The sequence below is a fragment of the Benincasa hispida genome, chromosome 3, assembly GCF_009727055.1.
Source record: "Benincasa hispida cultivar B227 chromosome 3, ASM972705v1, whole genome shotgun sequence".
NCBI lineage: Eukaryota > Viridiplantae > Streptophyta > Magnoliopsida > Cucurbitales > Cucurbitaceae > Benincasa > Benincasa hispida.
Genome location: NC_052351.1, coordinates 53,617,605 through 53,630,323, shown reverse-complemented (window position 1 = coordinate 53,630,323; position 12,719 = coordinate 53,617,605). Strand labels below are relative to the sequence as shown.

At 36.6% G+C, this 12,719-nt stretch overlaps 1 protein-coding gene across 1 annotated transcript; it reads right to left on the bottom strand.

The window, feature by feature from the left end:
* Positions 1-1,474: 1,474 nt before the first annotated feature.
* LOC120073617 lies at positions 1,475-1,855 on the bottom strand. The gene has a single exon (XM_039026426.1). The coding sequence runs from the start codon at positions 1,853-1,855 to the stop codon at positions 1,475-1,477; it is 381 nt and encodes a 126-aa protein (XP_038882354.1).
* Positions 1,856-12,719: the final 10,864 nt, after the last annotated feature.

Sequence of the window (12,719 nt, the reverse complement as noted above, 5' to 3'; positions counted from 1 at the left end):
TGTAATTTACAAGGTAAAGAATTATCTTGGTTTATGAAGTACATTCTTGATATGCTTTGAATAGACACAGATACATATTTGCTGAAGGATGGGCAACACATGTGCACCCTCGCAACACACTTCCCTGACCAATGCCTTCTGGAGGATGCCTCAACATTGTGCATTGACCGAGGTGGGACAAAGAATGCATATGCGCATACACACCTTTCATCGCAATGTAGTTGGGTGTACCTAAAGCATAGCAACTTTTTATGAACTACACCAACTTTTTCATCGTTTCTTAGCTTAGGTTCCTCCCTTTCTCATTTGAAATTTCGTGTGCCACACTTAACATTCATACAAAGATATAACAAATACTAACAAAATGAGCTAACAACAGAAAATAGAGAACTATTCCTACTGAATCAACTAAAGATTACTAACCGCAGAAAGCAATAATGAAAGCAAATAAACATAGATGAAAAGCTGACGTAGAAGATTTTTCCATAGTTACCAACGTCACTTTCCTTGAGGGCATTCTATTCTGGTTTGCCCAAGTCAATATCATCCATGAATACCTCGACAGATTATTCCAAGTAATCTGAAAATATTGCCATCATGCATCTTTGGAAGGTGCCTGGTGCATTACAAAGCCCAAAAGGCATGCGCCGAAATGCAAACTTGCTAAATGGGCACGTAAATGTAGTTTTATCCTGATCTTCAAGCGCAATCACTATTTGGTTGTAACCGGAATAGCCATCGAGTAAACAGAAGAACTCGTTCCCCGACAATCTATCCAACATCTGGTCAATGAAGGGTAGTGGAAAATGGTCTTTCTTAGTGGCCATATTCAGCTTGCGGTAATCCATACAGATTCTCCATCTTGTGGTTGTCCTGGTGGGAACTAGCTCAATCCGTTCATTCATGACGACCGTCATCCCTCCCTTCTTTGGAACGCACTGCACTGGGCTTACCCAGTTGCTGTCTGAAATTGGGTAGATGACACCCGCATCCAGCCACTTCACTATCTCTTTCTTGACAACCTTTTTCATTGTCGAATTCAAACGACGTTGTCTTTCTACTGATCCATTTTTTCCGTCCTCCAGGCGGATTTTGTGCATACAATACGAGGGGCTGATTCCTTGAATGTCTGCCAAAGTCCATCCCAAGGCCTTTGCATTGTTTTTCAGGATCTGTATAAGGGCATCTTCTTTCTCCTTACTGAGTGATGCGGAAATAACAATCGGTAATGTATCATTACTTTCTAAATACTCATATTTCAGATGCACTGGCAACGGTTTCAATTCCAACACCGGAGGCTCCTCTAGTGATGGCTTAATTTGTGGTGACGTTCGTCAGATAGCTAGAGTGACTCAAAATTTGATAGCGCACAGACTTCAGTGCGATCTTCCTCCACTATTACGCTGTTCTCATATTCTTCCTCCTCCTCATCTAGGGGTTCGCACAGCTGGCTTCCTTGCAATTCCTCGATGTACTAATAGTTATCCATATCTCCTGGATACTTCAATGCATTAAGTATGTTGAACCTTTCCACCTGATCATCGACACTGATGGTCAATTCACCCTTGTGTACGTCAATCAAGGCTCTCCCTGTGGCAAGGAATGGGCGTCCCAGGATAATAGGGATTTCTCTGTCTGCTTCATAGTCCAAAATAACAAAGTCTGCGGGGAAGATAAATTTATCCACCTGTACGAGAACATCTTCAATCTTGCCCTCTGGAAGCTTTATTGGTCTATCGGCTAACTGAATTGTGATTGTGGTTAGCTTAGCTTCGCCAATATCCAACTTCTTAAAAATGGACAAGGGCATTAAATTTATGCTCGCCCCTAAATCGCATAGTGTGTTTCCGACCATCTTACCCCCTAAGGCAGTGTAAAGGTCCCAGGATCTTTCATTTTGGTTGGGAGGTTATTCTGAAACAATGCACTGCACTCATATGTAAGCGCCACTGTTTCATTTTCACCAATCTTTCTTTTGTTCGCCAGGATATCCTTGAGAAAGTTCACATAACTTGGGCATTTGCTCAAGAGCTTCTATTAGGGGAATATTAATATGTAGCTGTCGGAGAATGTCTAGAAACCTCTGAAATTGTTTACTATCATATTTCCTCTTCAGCCTTGGCGAGAAAGATGGAGGATCCCGTCGTACTTCTTGATCACCTAGCTGCTTAGTGAGGTTTAGGTGTTTTACGCGTCCGTTGCAGGGCGCACAGGGATCAATTATCACCATGTGCCACTCCTTCACAACTTGTTTTATGCGTTGACGCACTCAGGGCGCACAGGTGATAGAGATGCGTTGATAGAATTCGGTTGAGCCTTGGTCGCAAGTGGTGACTTTGATTTTCCAGCACAACAAAGCACATATTCACCATTTTCTCCATCTTTTGGCATTAGTGGGTTTCCTTACAATTATTTGGAATTATTAACAAACTAAGCTAATTTCTATATAATTGGCGCATAATCCTTTACTTTGGCCGCAAATATCTATATAAAGTGGCATAAATAACTTGTTTTCTACAAGTTATCAGAGTGCCTAGTAGTTAACGGATGGTGAATCCCCTGGCTAAAGAGTTTAGTCAGTTATTCATATATCATTGGAGTTTCGCGCTACAAGTCCACGAGGTCCCCTTTGTAGCTCAATAGATTCAAGTTGAGAATTTATTATTGGTGTTGGTTTGAAATGTTCAAATAAACAAGAGGTAATTCCATTATATATGATATGATTGTTATGATGTATGAGATACATCAAGTGGAAGATTAATGTAAATGAGATTTACAATAAGTGCCATGAAATAGAAAAAGAGCTATGATTTATATGTTTCATGAGATGAAATATTAAAACTATAGGTTATAAATATAGTATGATAAGTTGATTATCATTTATTTTTATAATAATATTAATTATTGGATAATTATCTTTTTTCCTCTAATAACTAATTGAATGAGAGGTTATTGGTGGTTTTATGGTAACCGTGAGATAAAAGGAAAAATATTTTCCTAATTTTAAGAAGAATGTTAATTTGAGATTTCCAATCTAGGAAAGTTCTCACGAAAAAGACTGGCAAGTAAATAATCTTTACTAAATGATAGCTTGGAGAGACTAGACGATTGTGGAGAGTTTCTATACGATAGACTTGTTAGAGTATATCAGCAAGCAGCGGAAGCAACAAGGATTAGTAAGCACTCTAATTCATTAATTTTGGCAATAACTAAAGCATGCTCATATTAAAACAAAAGGATTTCAAGCCATATCTTTGTAGAACTCCTTGAATCTTGATTCTCAGCTCCTATCTTCTCCAAATCTTGTTGTGGACCACCTCAAGATCTTCCCCACTATTCTCTTGGAGCTTTAGATTCAGTTGTGGGAGTCAAAATAAACTTGAATGAAGGGAATTTAGAGAAGAGTTCACTGCTAAAACCCACATGAAGAACACCTTCTTCAACACGATTTTTTCAGCAAAAATTCTTTTTATGCATGCCTCAACTTCACTTCAATCTTCTCAATATATTGTAGACTATAATGCAAAGAAGATGGTTGTATGAGATGCAACTCGTGCTTAGAGTTATTGAAGCCAAATGGGTAGGTTTTGTGTGAGCTACTTTGAAGGTGTAATGGAAAAAAGCATAATTCCATTTTGTGTACTTTTCAATTTTCAATTTTCAAATTCCAAATTTGATTTTGAAAATCAACTTGATTTCAAAAATAAAAAATAAAAAATAATATTAATTTTATAAAATTAATTTCATAAATTAATTTTTATAATAAAATTAATAAATAATTATTTAAACAATTTAAATAGTTCTAATTAATTTAATATCAAATATTAAATTCTGTCTCTTATACACATCTAGATGTGTATAAGAGACAGACTAATGGGTCACTCCACTAAAGCCTATAGTTGAACTCCCCTTAGACTGTCTCTTATACACATCTAGATGTGTATAAGAGACAGGTATATGGTCCTACCATAAACCAAGTACCTCCTGATCTATTGAGAGGGCAGGTACCCTTTGTTCAAGACTCGAAGTAAGCACTTAAGGGAACAACCTCTCTACTATCCCTAAAAGTGGGTAGGAGTGAATTCCTTCTTGCACTCTGTCCCCAAATATCTACCCGATTTTACCGATGAAATGGAGGTTTTATGAGCCGGCACTGTTGAGCCAATCCTCACCTATGTAAATCTAAAGATAATTCCGAATAAACAAGAGTTCATAGTTAGCTCAGGATTAGGTCAAGTTACTTAGGTCATCACTTTGAAATAGTTAGTCTTATACAGTAAACAACGTTATAAAGTAAGAGTGACTGATTTTGTGGTCCGTTCTTGTACAAACCCATTTGCATAGGACGCCCCCTCCTCATGTCATAACATGTACGAATTAGGATCACTTCATTTGTACAACTCTTTGTAACAACTACAGAGTAGGTCGCATCCAATAGTGTTATCTGAATAAGGCACCTAACCTTATTCATATACTATAGATCATTTTGACTATTTACTCGAACCTGATCCACTTTTATGTCTCCACATAAAGTTTAAGTACTCATGTAAGTCATGGGTCTTTTAGGTTTATTGGATTTCTAATAAGCAAAACATATATTCAATAACAACTTATTGAATTTTTAGAATAGGTTTTTATTGTTTACAAACCATGAGTTTTAGGACATAAAACCCAACAAGACTCTCAGCTGACTGATGAGCTAAACGATCACATAGCTTTAGCTAGACGATTGCATAGCTTTTGTTAAACAATTGGGCATTGTCCTATACAATAGGCTTTATCATCTCCCACTTGCTCAATCGTTTACACGATTGCTCTCCTCTGGTCTCATCCTCTAACCAAGTCCACACAGAGCCCACACTTTAGATTCTTACACCGAGAATACCAAGGTAACCTTTTTGGTGGTGTCATACTCAACTTAACACAGTCGAGTTCTGTGGAGGCCGTTTGTGGTGTTCAGAGTGTATGTGATCTTAGAGATCGCGGTGTTTGAGTTTGCTATGATCGTGCAGTGTAGAGTTCGTGTTGTTTGAGCGTTCGTGATCGAGGGATCTTGAAGATGAGTCTTCATAGGTATGTTAATTCCTTTCCTTGATCTTTAGAGAAGCATGCTGTAATTTCTATTTTACGCATAGCCTATTATTTCTGTTTGTGATTGTAATTGTGTATGTTCATATATGATTGAAATTTAGAAAGATCCTTCCGCTGTGCATGGAAATCCTCATGTACGATTTCTCTCAATTGGTATCAGAGCCAAGTCGTTCTGATATTCCAAATTTCACTTATGTTTTGAACTTCTTTTACAGTCGTGGTGGGTTTTCTGCATTTGTGTTTAATTGTTAAATGCTTTGTGGATGGCGTTGATAAATGTTTATGGGTTAATTGCCTCTGTTTAAAGCTTTCTTTAAATTACAAAGTGTTAAATTGTAAGGGCCCCTATGTTTTTGGGCGTAATTAACATGCTATCGAGTTTGTAATTCAAAGTGTTTGGGTTAGTCGAGTCGTTTGTGATGAAGTTTCAAAGCATGGAGATGCGATTCTCAGGAAGAAGGCCAAGAGTTGATTGTGTCGTGTAGCGTCAAGTAAACGATCGTTGGAATTTGACTAAATGATCATGTAGATTTTTCTATACAACTGTGTAGTATTTATTCTTGCCAGCCTGTCTGATGCGGTTCGGTAAGTGTTTGATAGATGAATCAGGGCTAATGATAAAGCCCGTGCTTATATTCTCGCCAGCCTGTCTGATGTTTTGGCTAAAAAACACAAGGATATGAACATACCAAAGAGATTATGGAATCTCTAAGAGGGATGTTTGGACAGTCGTCCTTCACCCTGAGGCATGATGCTATCAAATACGTTTACAATAGTCGCATGAAAGAGGGGACCAATGTTCGTGAACATGTCCTAGACATGATGGTCCACTTTAATGTAGCTGAAGTGAACGGAGCTCTGATGGATGAGAGAATTCAAGTTGGCTTTATTTTAGAATCTCTTCCAAAGAGTTTTCTGCAATTTTGTACCAATGCCTTGATGAATAAAATCGAATACAACTTGACAACCCTACTTAATGAGCTTCAGGCTTTCCAGACCATGTTGAGAACTAAGGGTCTGGAACTAGTACCAGAAGTAAATGTTGCTTCTGCTGAGAAGAGATTAATGTCCTCCAAGCTTAAAGTTGCCTCGTCTTCGCAGACTAAAAGTATTCCAGCGAAGAAAGACAAAGGGAAAGGGAAAAAGAAGCCTGCTGGCAAGAAGAGCAAGAAAAATGCTGCAGAGAAAGGGAAATGTTTCCACTGCAACGAACTAGGGCACTGGAAGAGAAATTGCCCTAAATATCTTGCAGAGAAGAGAGCAGAGAAAGGCAAATAGGCTGCTTAGATCCTAGAGACCGTTTGCTCAACTCATCCAGTAGGAGAAGTTGTTGATGAAGATATAAATTACCTACTTTTGTTAAATCTTGTAATGAACCTTTTGTACATATTTTTTGTTTAGAATGAATTTTTTTTTAAAGAAATATGTTTGTTCTATCTCATAGCCACTTTTGTTAAGAATCAAATTGTTAAAAGCCATTTGTAAATATTTAGATATTTAACGGCTAAAATCGAAGTATAAATTTAAGATTTCTAGCTCCAACTATTAATAAGAGTTGTTAAGGCAAGTCATAGACATCTTAATCAAAGAGTTGAGAGTATCAATGTAATGGGAGGAAAATGTGCTTCCTAGCCATTATTGAGAATTAGATGTATTCCCCTTATAGTTCAATAAGAAGCCTATTTATATACTAATATGTTTACAATGATTCTCTCGGCTAAAGTGTTTAAGAATCATCTAGTAAGACTAGAAATACCAGAGGTTAATAACCTAGGGCAAGTGGGAGAAATATTAGGTATGAGATACCAAACGATAAAACCATGGGTATGAGATGCCCTAGTTTATTGTATTTCTCTATAAAACTCAGAAACTCAGTCTTATGTATCAGATATATTAGTTACCACTGGATTTTTAGTCCCAGTGGGAGTTTGTTGGGTTTTATGTCCTAAAACTCATGGTTTGTATGTAGGATTGTATCAATTGCAGGGGAAGCACAAGGATCATCTAAGCATTCAAATTCACTAATTTTGGCAAAATATAAAGCATGCTTCTTCAGAAAAATGGGTTTCAATACATACCTCTTGTAGAACTTCTTCAAAGCTTCATCTCCAGCTGTTATCTTCTAAATATCTTGTTGTAAACCACCTCAAGATCTTTCCCATTATTCTCTTGGTGCCCTAGATTGAGTTGTGGGACTCAAAACAAGCTTGAATCAAGGGATGAAGAAGAAAAGCTTACTGCAGCAACCTTGTTGAAGAACCATTCTTCAAACCAAATTTTCTCTCAAAATTCTATAGATTGCATATTCGATTTTCACTTTAATCTTCTCATTATATTGCAGATCAACATGCAAAGAGAAGAGCTGCATGAGTTGCAGCACATGCTTGGAGAAGACAAGGCAAATGGTTGCTCTATGTGTGAGCTACTTCAAATAAGGATGATGGAAAACCCCACTTTTCCATTTGTGTTTTAGTTTTCTTTTCCTTTTTCAATTGTATCTAAAAATCAAACTTTGATTTAAAAAATCTATTTGATTTTAAAAATGAAAAATTAATTAATTTCATAAATCAATTAATTAATAAATAAAATTTAATATCAAATAATAAATTAATTTTAACACATATCCATCTTTGTATATTTAAATCATATTTAAATATATAAATGTACCTATTCTGTTTAATTATAAAATTAAACATAATTATATCTCATATAAATACTAATTCCCTTAATTCTAATTTGAACGTTTCAAATTAACTTATCATGCTATTCTAGAGCTAATCCGTTACGAGCTAGTAGGGGGATCTCGCAGACCTACAGATCATGGGCTCCAATGATCTGAGATTAATTGGCTAAACTCATTAGACCAAATTAATCCCCATTCGTTAACTAATGGGTCATTCCACTAAAGCCCATAGTTGCACTCCCCTCACTATAGATATGTTATGTCCACATGATTTAACCATAATCAGCAAGTCGACCCTTCACAGGTTGTTCGTAATAACGATTGAGTCAAATATCTGTTTTACCCCCGAGATTACGTCTTATTCCTCAAGCCCCTACTGATCCTCTAATGAACAACTGGTTTGTGATCCAATCACCAAAACAAACTCTCTTAGCCTAGTGAGAGGGTGGGCCCTTTGTTTAAGACCTGGATTCAGTACTTGAGAGAAAAACCTTTCTCCTATCCTAAAACCGAGTAGGTGTGAACTCCTTCTTGCACCCTATGTCCCCAGCTATCTATCTGGTCTTACCCCTGAAATGGGAGTCTTATTGAGCCGGTGTTGTTGAAGCAACCCTCAACTATGCAAATCTAAGGGCAATCTCAAATAAACAGGAGTTCATAGTTAGCTCAGGATTAAGATTGAGTTACCTAGGTCATCTAGGTGAAATAGTCAGTCTTAAACAGTAAACAACTTATAAAGTAAGAGTGACTTATTTCTTGGTCCTGGTCTTATACAAACTCATTGCATAAGACACCCCCACTTCTCATGTCATAACATGTATGAAATAGGATCACATCTCATGTAGCACTTTACAACTCTTTGTAACAACTACAGAGTAGGCCGCCACCAATGGTGTTACCAGAATAAGGTACCCAACCTCATTCATGTACCATATATCATTTTGACTATTTACTCAAACTCGATCCATTCTTATGTCCCCACATAAAGTTCAAGTACTCATACAATAGTCATGGGTCATAGTTTATTGGATATAGACTTTCATACAATTTATGAGATCAATACAATTTATAAGGTCATGACTAGGATTGGACTGAAATCAGCTGACAATTCCTACAGCATAGCATACATTGGGACGAGTACATAACATTGCATACATCAAACTCCCAACTGCAGATGCATATGGAATTCGATTCATCTCCTCAAACTCTTAAGGTGTCTTAGGACTCTGTTCCTTAGACAGGTGAATTCCGTGCCTAAAAGGTAAAAATCCTTTCTTGGAATTTTGCAATTTATATCTAGACAACATCTTGTCTATATAAGATGCTTAAGATAATGCCAATGTTCTGTTCTTGCGATTCCGAACTATTTGGATTCCAAGTACATACTGTGCTTCTCCCAAATCTTTCATTTGGAATTGTGAATCCAACCATCTCTTAACGCCAGCTAGATATTCTACCTCATTCCCAATGAGTAGAATATCATCAACATACAACACTAGAAAAGTGACAGTTTTGTTGACGATTTTCTTGTAGACACATGGTTCGTTAATATTTTGTTAAAAGCCATAAGATCTGATCGCAGCATCAAATCTTATATTCCAAGATCTAGTAGCTTGTTTTAATCCATAAATGGATCGATTAAGCTTGCAAACTTTTTGCTTTTGACCTTGCTGTATAAACCCTTCTGGTTGAAACATATAGATACTCTCTTCAAGATAGCCATTCAGAAAAGCTGTCTTGACATCCATTTGCCATATTTCATAATCATAAAATGTGGCTATGGACAAGAGTATTCTAATAGACTCTATCATGGCAACTGGAGAGAAGGTTTCTTCAAAATCTAACCCCTCTCTTTGGGTAAACCCTTTTGCTACAAGCCTAGCTTTGTAGGTCTGTACCTTACCAGTTTGGTCTCATTTTCTCTTGTAGATCCAGTTTCAACCGATGGGTTTTACCCCTTCCGGTTGATCTACAAGATCCCAGACAGAATTGAAATACATAGATTCCATTTCAAGGTCCATGGCTTTAATCCATTGGTCTTAGTCCACATCGTTCATTGCTTGATTAAAAGACAATGGATCCTCTAAACCATCATCTGGTATGATGACTTGAATTTCAATTAAACCCATGTACCGGTCAGGCTGTTGCACAACCCTCCCACTACGACTAGGCATTCTCAACTCTTGAGAAGGATGTGAAATATCAGTTTCATCAACAACTCTTGTTGACAGACCTGCTCTATCAACAACTCATGTTGAAGGACCTGCTCGATCAACAACTCTTGTTGATGCATTTGTCATTTCTCTGGACATTTCTTCTATTACTAGCTTACTGTGAGGTTGATGGTTCTTTATATAATCTTCCTCTAAAAAGGTTGCATTTGTTGATACAAATACTTTTATCTTTTTGAGGATCATAAAAGAGACCACCTTTAGTTTCTTTTGGGTACCCTACAAATAGGCATACTTTTGAACTGTGTTCCAAATTTTTAGAATTTTGTACTAACACATGTGCCGGACAACTCTAAATTCTGAAGTGATATAAATTTCCTTTACGTCCTCTCTAGAGCTCTTAAGGTGATTCAGAAACACTTTTCGAGGGAACCATGTTCAAAATATACAATGCAGTCTCAACTGCATGTCTCTAAAAAGAATTTGGTAACTAACCGTAACTCATCATGGAACGAACCATGTCCAACAAGGTTTTGTTTCTCCTCTCTACCACACCATTCTGCTGGGGTATGCCAGGGCTGTGAGTTGAGACTAAATTCCATGTTCAATCAAATAGTTACAGAATTTTGTGTCCATATACTCACCACCTTGATCCGATCGAAGTGTTTTAATCTTTTTACCTAATTGGTTCTCAACCTCAGCCTTATACTCTTTGAACTTTTCAAAAGTTTCAAAGTTTTGGTGCATTAGGTAAACATGTCATACCTGGAATAATCATCTACAAAACTGCTGAAATATTCATACCCTTCTCTTGCTTTAACATTTAGAGGCCCACAAAGGTCTGAGTGAATCAGCTCTAGGGGTTCTTTGGCTCTAAGAACTTTTCCAGAAAAAGATCTTTTTGTCATTTTACCTTCAAGACAAGACTCACATGATGGTAATGAACGGTCTTCCAAAGATAAACATTTGGAGAAATCTTCCTTTTCTTATGAGTCCCAAAAGTTTTAAACATCTCTATATTCAAAACAGCTTTGACCTCAGTTGGTTTTAACATGTACAAGTTATTTTCTAATTTTGCAGAGCAAATCTGTCTATTTCCCATATTGATGAACATTTCACCATTTTCGAAATAAACTTTATAATTTTGTTCTAGAAAACAGGAGACAGATATTAGATTCCTTTTCATAGAAGGAATATAATATACATTTTTCAAATAAATGTACTTATCTTCTATAAATAACTTCATATCTCCCACTACTCTGGCCTAAACAATCTCCCCGGTCCCTGCCTTAAAGATTGTTTCACCTTCTGTCAACTGTCTCCAGGAACTTGTTTCTTGTGAGATAGTACATACATGATTAGCGACACCTGAATCAATTATCCAAATTTTATCATTTTCCACTAAACATACTTCGATACAAGTAAATCATATTTATCTCGTTGTTCGAATTCAGCATCCTCATTTACATAATTCATAATTTTAGATGAGTTGGGAGATAGAGGACAATCCTCTGTAAAAACTCTTTTGGTATAATCAACTGCTATTAATTTGTTTGTTGATTTGATTTTACTATTATATACATCGGAAGTGAGTATATTAGAATTCGACGTGTTGATAAAATTCAAACAAATTCTTATTAGCAAATTGTAACTAAATCCAAAGTCAAGTTTTAGCAAAAAGTAATAATGTACCCATAACCATTATTTATTTGCAACGATATTTTAGTGAGTCGGAATATGTGCTACCGAGGGGCAGTCAGATACTCCTTCACTAAAACAAACAATTTTGACCAAACACTATTCCCAGAATAACTCTTATCCCTACTGTCTCCGAATAACTCTTATTCCTATAGTCGTTTAGTTATCGTTTTCAGTCAAGATCTTTACTAACAACTTAGTAATTCTTATAAGTGTGACCTTCCATTTCCAGATCCTATAGGACGGGATGAATTTTACTCCGAAATAGAAGACAACATCCAAAACAGAACTTAAGACCCTATCCATTTTACTAAAGCCTATGTTGTTTCGAATCCTATGTTACAACCCTTCGAGGGAATATCCGTCGCTAAACGACTAGCAAAGGGCCGCCTAAAGCAAACCAACAGGCACAACATAGGAATCTCATGGTTCAGACTAATGGAGAAGACCGTAGGATATATTGACACATATCCTTCATCCACTTACTATGAACTACTTCCTCCGTTTACCTTGATATTGACTCATACAAAACACTTTTCGAATGGAGGCCACTTCCAGGGTGACACGAAGTGTCATATGAATCTCACAGTGTAAACTATGTGGAGACATGGTAGTTGAAATCTATATATCGTATAATAGACTTATATTTCAACAACTTTCTCTTATTCACCAAAATCTAGATTTAAGCTAAAAAATACTTTCGAAATGGAGGTCACTTCTAGGGTGACATGAAGTACCACTTAAATCTAGATTGTGAACTCTTAAAGACGTGAGAGCTAAAAATAACATATTGTATATGTTATTAATCTCCCATATAGAAGTTATTAAATTGCCACTGATGTGTTCTATTTGGATATATTTATATAGGTTCTTTTCGGCTAATAAAAAAACCCTAAGTCTATGTGGTTTATCCAAGTATAACTCTTATAATTGGACTTTAACCTACGATGTCTAGGTGATAGCCCATTTTATTACCTCACATCAATCACATATGCTCATAAAACCGGTTACCAACGCTCAATAATTCGGCCATAATCCCCAGGTAGGAAGTGTTTCATAAACAATCAACTTAAGCA

Bases quoted from the DNA above. Each gene is read 5' to 3' on its own strand.
- LOC120073617 (XM_039026426.1), bottom strand. From the start codon at position 1,855: ATGGTCGGAAACACACTATGCGATTTAGGGGCGAGCATAAATTTAATG.